Here is a 9,248-nt window from a genome sequence, read left to right on the forward strand (position 1 = left end):
CCTGCGTTTCGCAGAACCTGCACCTGAGAAAGGGAAACACGCTGGCCTGGCTTATTCATTTATTAGAACGAATGTGTCACTCATTTCATTATTGAGCTTTTAAAGGGTGAATCAAAAATACACACACACTTCTGTAAAAACATAGTGCTATATATTACAAACTTTCTTTGCTATGTGATATTAATTATTATGCAAAAACAATGAAACATACCACTTCCTCATGGCGATAACTCCTCACGTTAATGCCGTTTATCTAATGACAATACAAGTAAAAGAGAGATGAAGAGGGAGTTATGAATAGATCCTGATATACATTACCGTTTAAAGGTTTAGGTCAGGAGGATTTATTTTTTTCAGTCACTTATGCTTATCATGGCTTATATTTGATCAAAAATACAGTAAGACTGTAATATTGTGAAATATTATTACAATTTAAAAGAACTGTTTTCTATATGAATAAATTATAAAATGTAATTTATTCCTGTGATCAAAACTGAATTTTCAGCATCATTACTCCAGTCTTCATTGTCACATGATCCTTCAGAAATCATGATGATTTGCTGCTCAATAAATATTATTATTATCAATGTTAAAGGGTTAGTTCACCCAAAAATGAAAAATAATAATAATAATAATAATTTATTACTCACCCTCATGCCGTTCCACACCCGTAAGACAAAAAAATTAGATATTTTTTTGTTGAAATCCGATGGCTCAGTGAGGCCTCCATAGGGGGCAAAGCAATTTACACTCTCAAGATCCATTAATGTACTAAAAACATATTTAAATCAGTCCATGACTCCATGTGAGTACAGTGGTTCAATATTAATATTAGGCTATAAAGCGATGAGAATACTTTTGCTGCGCCAAAAAAACGAAATAACGACTTATAGTGATAACCGATTTCAAAACACGGCTGTATGATGCTTTGAAGCGTATCGAATCAGCGAGTCGATTCAGCGGTTCGAAGCGCCAAAGCAGTTTCGCGGTTTGCTTCTGACACGCGATCCGATCCGCTGAATCGACTCTCTGATTCGATACGCTTCAAAGCTTCATACAGCCGTGTTTTGAAATCGGTTATCATCACTTTATAAGTCGTTATTTAGTTTGTTTTGGCGCACCAAAAATATTATCGTCGCTTTATAATATTAATATTGAACCACTGTACTCAAATGGACTGCTTTAAATATGTTTTTAGTACATTAATGGATCTTGAGAGTGTAAATTGCTTTGCCCCCTATGGAGGCCTCACTGAGCCTTCGGATTTCAACAAAAAAATATCTTAATTTTTTGTCTTACGGGTGTGGAACGGCATGAGGGTGAGTAATAAATTACCTTTTTTTGGGGGGGGGGGGGTGAACTAACCCTTTAACATTGATAATAATAATATTTCTTGAGCAGCAAATCATCATATTAGAATGATTTCTGAAAGATCATGTGAGTAATAAATTACATTATTTTCATTTTTGGGTGAACTAGCCCTTTAAAAGCAGTTTTGGATGGAAACCGTGATATTTTTCTTCAGGATTCTTTGATGAACAGAAACCTAAATCCCAAAACTTTTGAACAGTTGTGTAATCTATAATTTTTAATAATTTAAAATTGCTTGTAGCAAGTACATCCACGCGAGGCTCTCTTTATTTGTTTGTCCAAGGACTTCATTAATAATAAGGATAATATGTTAAATAAATCACTGCAAGCATATTCTGATAATTGTTATGAGATTGCTATGGCCTTTATGGAGAATTCCCACATCTAAAACAGGGCCTTCGTGTTCAAAAAAATACATACATAATGCAGATCGAATATATAATTGAAATAACATTGCTACAAAATGACAACTCCAATTTTCATCAAATGGAAAGATGCTTCCTAAACATCCGCTGGCTGACATTCAGCGAATCCCATTAAGACACTGTGGGAGGTTTAAAGGGCCCTTAACATTGAAAGCATCTTAATCCTATGACCATATTTGTGTATTTGTGCATACCTGGAGAATTCCATCCCCGATAAACAGAAGTCCGGAAAGTTCAGCTGCAAGCGGAAAGAAAAGACAAAAGTATAACCCAATAAACAACTAGGAGAAAGAGTGAATAAACAGCTTACCCTTCTGTTCTTTTGATATTTTAGAAATCACAACAGGGATCTTGTGTTCTGCACCACCCTATGAAAAAATGATAACACGAAGACTGTCAAAGTTTTGGAAAAAATGTGAGTGAGAGCTGTGAGAAAGTGCGCAGTCACCTTGATGCTCAAACCAAACCCTCCGATTGTCTGCCGACGGATCGTTACTGTTCTCTCCTGTAAGGAATCAAAGGAAACCCGTCACTTTCATGCCACGCCGTGTCTGTATGTTGAGGAAGAAAGGTAGTTTATCTTTCATTTCAATTTGCTCCATGAAACTGAGAAGGTGCTTAATTATTTTTAATTGCCTCCTTTTCATGTAGATTTCCCAAGGGAAAAAAACGGCACCATGCCAACAATACCAGTAACTTAATTAAAGGGCAGTGAATACAACATGATCTGTCTGTTCAAACCAGCGCAAAACCTGCTGTCTACTGCAGTGACACTGATGCACGCGGCACAATGGTCAATATTCTGCTGTGCACGCCTGTGAAAATATGCGCAAGGAATTTTCAATCGGCTTCAGGCGATGAAGTTAAAACAAACGAGACAAGGTTAACAGAATTAAATATAAAATCATTCAAAAAAAACTAATTCCTATTTGTGTGATGAAACATTCCAGAGCTGAATTCGGTCTCAAAACGGCAAAGTTTTTCTTTTCATGCTGCAAGATATTTTGAGGTTTTGCCTCAGGGGTATGCACTGTATGTCTATCCTCAGCTACACTCAAATATTTCAATGAACTCTAATAAACTCACAGGTGTGTAATTAGCAAAGCCTTTGTTGATGCAGGCATTCTTGAAGGAAGCATTTTGTTTTTTAAATGTAGTCAGCAAAAGCATGTTAACATGGACTATCCGTCCGTCTATCTATCTATCTATCTATCTATCTATCTATCTATCTATCTATCTATCTATCTATCTATCTATCTATCTATCTATCTATCTATCTATCTATCTATCTATCTATCTATCTATCTATCTATCTATCCATCCATCCATCCATCCATCCATCCATCCATCCATCCATCCATCCATCCATCCATCCATCCATCCATCCATCCATCCATCCATCCATCCATCTATCTATCTATCTATCTATCTATCTATCTATCTATCTATCTATCTATCCATCCATCATCCATCCTCCCATCCATCTATTTATCCATCATCCGTCCATTAATCTGCCCATTTTCCATCCATCAATCCATCCATCCGTCCATCTGCCCATCTATCCATCCGTCTGTCCATCCGTCCATCCATCCAGTCATCTATCTATCTATCATCCATCCATCCATCCATCCATCTGCCAATCTATCCATCCATCCGTCCGTCCGTCCATCTATTCATCCATCCATCAATCTATTTATCCATCCATCCATCCATCTATTTATCCATCATCCATCCATCCATCTATTTATCCATCCGTCTGTCCGTCCATCCATCCATCTATCCATGCATCCGTCCGTCCATCCATCCGTCTGTCCATCCATCCATCTGCCCATCCATCCATCCATCTATCCATCCATCCATCCATCCATCCATCCATCCATCCATCTATTTATCCATCCATCTATTTATCCATCATCCATCCATCCGTCCGTCCGCGTCCATCCATCCATCTATCCATGCATCCGTCTGTCCATCCATCTATCCATGCATCCGTCTGTCCGTCCATCCATCCATCTATCCATGCATCCGTCTGTCCATCCATCTATCCATGCATCCGTCTGTCCGTCCATCCATCCATCTATCCATGCATCCGTCCGTCCATCCATCCATCTATCTATCCATGCATCCGTCTGTCCATCCATCCATCTGCCCATCCATCCATCCGTCCGTCCGTCCATCCATCCATCCATCCATCCATCCGTCCGTCCGTCTGTCTATCTATCTATCTATCTATCTATCTATCTATCCACCCATCATCCATCCATCCATCTATTTATCCATCATCCATCCATCCATCCATCATCCATCCATCCATCTATTTATCCATCATCCATCTATCCATGCATCCGTCTGTCCATCCATCCATCTGCCCATCCATCCATCCATCCATCCATCTATCTACCCATCTGTCCATCCATCCATTCCTATCTATCATCCATCCATCTATCTATCCATCCATCTATCCTCCGTCCGTCCGTCCATCATCCGTCCATCTATTGATCCATCATCCGTCCATCCATTAATCTGCCCATCTATCCATCCATCCTTTTGTCCGTCCATCCATCCATCCGTCCATCCATCCATCCAGTCATCTATCTATCTATCTATCTATCTATCTATCTATCTATCTATCTATCTATCTATCTATCTATCTATCTATCTATCTATCTATCTATCTATCTATCTATCTATCTATCTATCTATCTATCTATCTATCTATCTATCTATCTATCTATCTATCTATCTATCTATCTATCTATCTATCCACCCATCTGTCCATCCATCCATCTGCCTGCCCATCCATCCATCCATCCATCCATCCATCCATCCATCCATCCCTATCTATCTATATACAGTGAGGAAAATAAGTATTTGAACACCCTGCTATTTTGCAAGTTCTCCCACTTAGAAATCATGGAGGGGTCTGAAATCGTCATCGTAGGTGCATGTCCACTGTGAGAGACATAATCCAAAAAAAAAATAATCCAGAAATCACAATGTATGATTTTTTTTACTATTTTTTTGTATGATACAGCTGCAAATAAGTATTTGAACACCTGAGAAAATCAATGTTAATATTTGGTACAGTAGCCTTTGTTTGCAATTACAGAGGTCAAACGTTTCCTGTAGTTTTTCACCAGGTTTGCACACACTGCAGGAGGGATTTTGGCCCACTCCTCCACACAGATCTTCTCTAGATCAGTCAGGTTTCTGGCCTGTCGCTGAGAAACACAGAGTTTGAGCTCCCTCCAAAGATTCTCTATTGGGTTTAGGTCTGGAGACTGGCTAGGCCACGCCAGAACCTTGATATGCTTCTTACAGAGCCACTCCTTGGTTATCCTGGCTGTGTGCTTCGGGTCATTGTCATGTTGGAAGACCCAGCCTCGACCCATCTTCAATGCTCAAACTGAGGGAAGGAGGTTGTTCCCCAAAATCTCGCAATACATGGCCCCGGTCATCCTCTCCTTAATACAGTGCAGTCGCCCTGTCCCATGTGCAGAAAAACACCCCCAGAGCAGGATGATTTCTCACCTTTCTTAGGATCATTGAGACCCCACGAGGTGAGATCTTGCATGGAGCCCCAGTCCGAGGGAGATTGACAGTCATGTTTAGCTTCTTCCATTTTCTAATGATTGCTCCAACAGTGGACCTTTTTTCACCAAGCTGCTTGGCAATTTCCCCGTAGCCCTTTCCAGCCTTGTGGAGGTGTACAATTTTGTCTCTAGTGTCTTTGGACAGCTCTTTGGTCTTGGCCATGTTAGTAGTTGGATTCTTACTGATTGTATGGGGTGGACAGGTGTCTTTATGCAACTAACGACCTCAAACAGGTGCATCTAATTTAGGATTATAAATGGAGTGGAGGTGGACATTTTAAAGGCAGACTAACAGGTCTTTGAGGGTCAGAATTCTAGCTGATAAACAGGTGTTCAAATAAATGCAGCTGTATCATACAAATAAATAGTTAAAAAAATCATATATTGTGATTTCTGGATTTTTTTTTTTAGATTATGTCTCTCACAGTGGACATGCACCTACGATGACAATTTCAGACCCCTCCATGATTTCTAAGTGGGAGAACTTGCAAAATAGCAGGGTGTTCAAATACTTATTTTTCTCATTGTATCGTCCGTCCACAAACATATTTTATTGTATATTCTTCATAATCTAAAATAATTATATTATTTTTAATTTATTTTTGATAATAAGCAGCAATGAATCATGCACAATAAAACAAAAAAACTTTAATGGGGTAAAATTTGTATTCATGAATAAAATAAAATTTTAAGTGGATTTATGTCGTCATAATCTAAAAACTTGCTTATGTAGTAGTCAGGTGATTTAGCCAATTTAAAATATTTTTTTGACTTAAATAAAACCAGTTAAGGTCATGTAACTAAGCACTTTCATACAGTGTAGAAGATACAGTCCCTGACATGTAGAGTTGTTTCGAGTCATAGCTTTTATTATATCTTGTATTTTCTGGTTTACAGTGTGGATTGTTCAACTCACACTCGAGTAGAACGGTTCTCCAGACACACAGATGACGTCTTGCTCTTGAATGGTGAGAATATCTTTGGCCAGGTACAGACGGATATTGAAAGGCTCCTCGCTACCATCTTGAAGCAAATAAATCCCAGTCTTTGTCTGAAACAGCCAAAGTCACACAAACATCTGTAATCCACACTTGACAACATGAAGTTAATTAGCCATGAAATTGATCGCATGATAAATAGTGGGGGCTGGTGTTTGCATAGTCACTTTTTGCCTGCCAGAGATACAACTGAAAACTCAAAGTCACTGCAGAATATCAGGGAGAGAAATGAATGCTAGACCATCTGGACTTGGTTATTCATTTGTTGAAGATTGTTTTGCTTCTCATCCAAGTGTCTTCATCAGTTATCTGATGCTGTATTAAACATCTTCACACCACACAATGTCACAACGACTGATGAAGCTTTTTGAATATGTGACAAAATGTCTCCAACAAATGGATAATGAAGTCCAGATGCTCTTGAATACATTGTAACTTGACAGACTGCCTGTCAGAGGCTTAAATGCAGCTTATCGGGTCCATATTTATTCTGCATTTATCACAAGGCCGTTACTTCTGTAGATAAATGTTTGAGAAAAATTACATAAGAGTCATAGAGCCACAGCATAAGACATTGTATTTCAATCATTTATTATCTTTATGAAAAAAAAATGTATGCCCTTTAACTTCAAACTGCCTTGCAAGATGTAATTTTGAGCAATGAAATGTTCCTGCCGTACAGTAATCATTTAAAGTAAAACAGGGCAAACTTAAATGGCACCACTTTAACAGTTTTTAAATAGCACTTTGTTTATAGGTGCTTCTTGAAGAATTCCGTTTTTTTACCCAGCCGTCCAATCACAGTGAAGGAGGGGCGGGACAAATACAGCACTGACCAACCAACACATCCTGCTTGTACAACGACAACAAGCACAACAAAAAAACACAACAAAAGTAACAAAGAGCCAGAGCAAATACTTAGCATTGTATTGACATTTCGATATTCATAAACAAACTGCAAAATCAGATACTAGTAGGGCTGTCAAAATTGCTAAAAAATGACGTTCGAATATTCCCTCTAAAAAAAAGCACGAATATTCGACCTATTCGAACATCTGGTTGCGCATTTTATCAATGACGCGCATTACGTCAATAACAGGAAAAATGAATACAAACAGACATAACTACTTATACAGGTAGTTTATTTAAGTTTAAACATATTTGACAACGTATTACCTACACAAAAACAAGTAAATCAACTAATGACTAAGACCGCAGACCTCACTCTCTCTCGCCCTCACGCTCTCTGCGCATAACGTTTTAAATGAACAAACACATTTTGAGGCTGATCAAGAGTTTTGTGCAAGCAATTTAAGGTCGCGACTCTTGTCCCAAATATAGCAGGCTTCATTCAGTGATTGAAACAAATATTAATATAAGTTTTACAGCATATTATTGAACGCTCCGAACGAGCTGTTCTGTGGTAAACATGGAACTTTTCCTTGACATGAAACGGTAAATAATCAAACCAGTGGAAGCAGTGCATTTATCCTTTATTCATGCAATATCTATTCCGTCAGTACCTCGGCTCCATTGCTTGACAGAACTCCAGCCTGCCCCATCCACGACACTGATCGCTCTCATGTCCTTACAAATGAACAAAATTAATTTCTCTGTTATGGCCTCTTGTCGTGTTGCAGACAGAGAGCTTGTGGCGGGCGATGCAAAGTAAGGGTGGTCCAGTTTGCGTATACAAATTAGTTGTTATATTTACAAAACGAGCCTACAAAAGCATAAAAAAGCCCGTTTAATAAAGAAAAGTTTACGAAACTAAGTGAAAACTCACTAAAGTGTTTAGTGAAATTAGGAAACATTTAGATATCATAAATTGAGTTGTATAAGTTAACGTTACATTTCTACATACATTTTGTTCTCATGTCACAAGTGATATCAAGGTTTACTTTGATCTGTTTTACATGATTCTTTTGTAGTGTGGTTTTCGGTGAAGTGTACTAAAATAAATATCGTCACCTGTGTACGTTAGCCCACTTCTTCTCGACGCTTTTCCTGATAGTTTATAGAACAATTACTCCGAGTCGCCATCTGTCGTTTCAAAGAAAAGCACAACGGCGAGTGTGTCAAGTATAAACACCTCGTCCGCTTGGGGAGGAGCGCGCGCAGTCAGCGGAGGCTCGCGCTGTGGAGACAGGCCAAAGAACACAAGGCTTCACTCGCAAAGCAGACATCCACGCCTCTACTACCGCGGGCGGGTTTTTTTACACATTTTTTTATTTATTCGAATATTAATTTTCACCTTCGAAATTCGTTTTTAAAAAACTATTCGAATATATATTCGAATTTAGAATATTCGTTGACAGCCCTAGATACTAGTAACACTTCCACGGATATTCCACAGCCAGATGTTTTCAGCTGGCTAAAAATGCTTTGGTGGACACACGGCCCAAGAAATCTATGGCAACACTTTACCTTAAGCCCTTATACAGTGCATCCGGAAAGTATTCACAGCACTTTGCATGTACATAAGTATTCACAGCCTTTGCGCAATACTTTGTTGAAGCATCTTTGGCACCAATTACAGCCTCAAGTCTTTTTGAGTATGATGCTACAAGCTTGGCTCACCTATTTTTGGGAAATTTCTTCCATTCTTCTTTGCAGGACCTCTCAATCTCCTTCATGTTGGATGGGGAGCGTCGGCGAATAGCCATTTTCAGATCTCTCCAGAGATGTTCACTCGGGTTCAAGTCTGGGCCACTCGAGGACATTCGCAGAGTTGTCCCATAGCCACTCCTTTGTTATCTTGGCTGTGTGCTTAGGGTCGTTGTCCTGTAGGAAGATGAACCTTCGCCCCAGTCTGAGGTCCAGAGAGCTCTGGAGCAGGTTTTCATCAAGGATGTCTCTGT

The 9,248-nt window shown here is 39.0% G+C and overlaps 1 protein-coding gene across 1 annotated transcript in view; it reads right to left on the reverse strand.

The window, feature by feature from the left end:
• sntg1 (syntrophin, gamma 1) overlaps positions 1-9,023 on the reverse strand; it is a gene marked incomplete at both ends in the record, with an annotated part of 30,124 nt that extends 21,101 nt beyond the window's left edge. The window contains 8 exons of the mRNA XM_079806837.1: positions 1-23; positions 212-253; positions 1,991-2,034; positions 2,107-2,164; positions 2,245-2,301; positions 6,306-6,440; positions 6,555-6,561; positions 8,968-9,023. The exon at positions 1-23 is cut by the window's left edge and continues 80 nt beyond it. Of these exons, the coding sequence (XP_079662963.1) occupies positions 1-23; positions 212-253; positions 1,991-2,034; positions 2,107-2,164; positions 2,245-2,301; positions 6,306-6,440; positions 6,555-6,561; positions 8,968-9,023 (422 nt within the window). The remainder of the gene's footprint in view (positions 24-211; positions 254-1,990; positions 2,035-2,106; positions 2,165-2,244; positions 2,302-6,305; positions 6,441-6,554; positions 6,562-8,967) is intronic.
• Positions 9,024-9,248: the final 225 nt, after the last annotated feature.

Source organism: Gobio gobio, assembly GCF_949357685.1.
Source record: "Gobio gobio genome assembly, chromosome: 23".
NCBI classification, from domain to species: Eukaryota; Metazoa; Chordata; class Actinopteri; order Cypriniformes; family Gobionidae; genus Gobio; species Gobio gobio.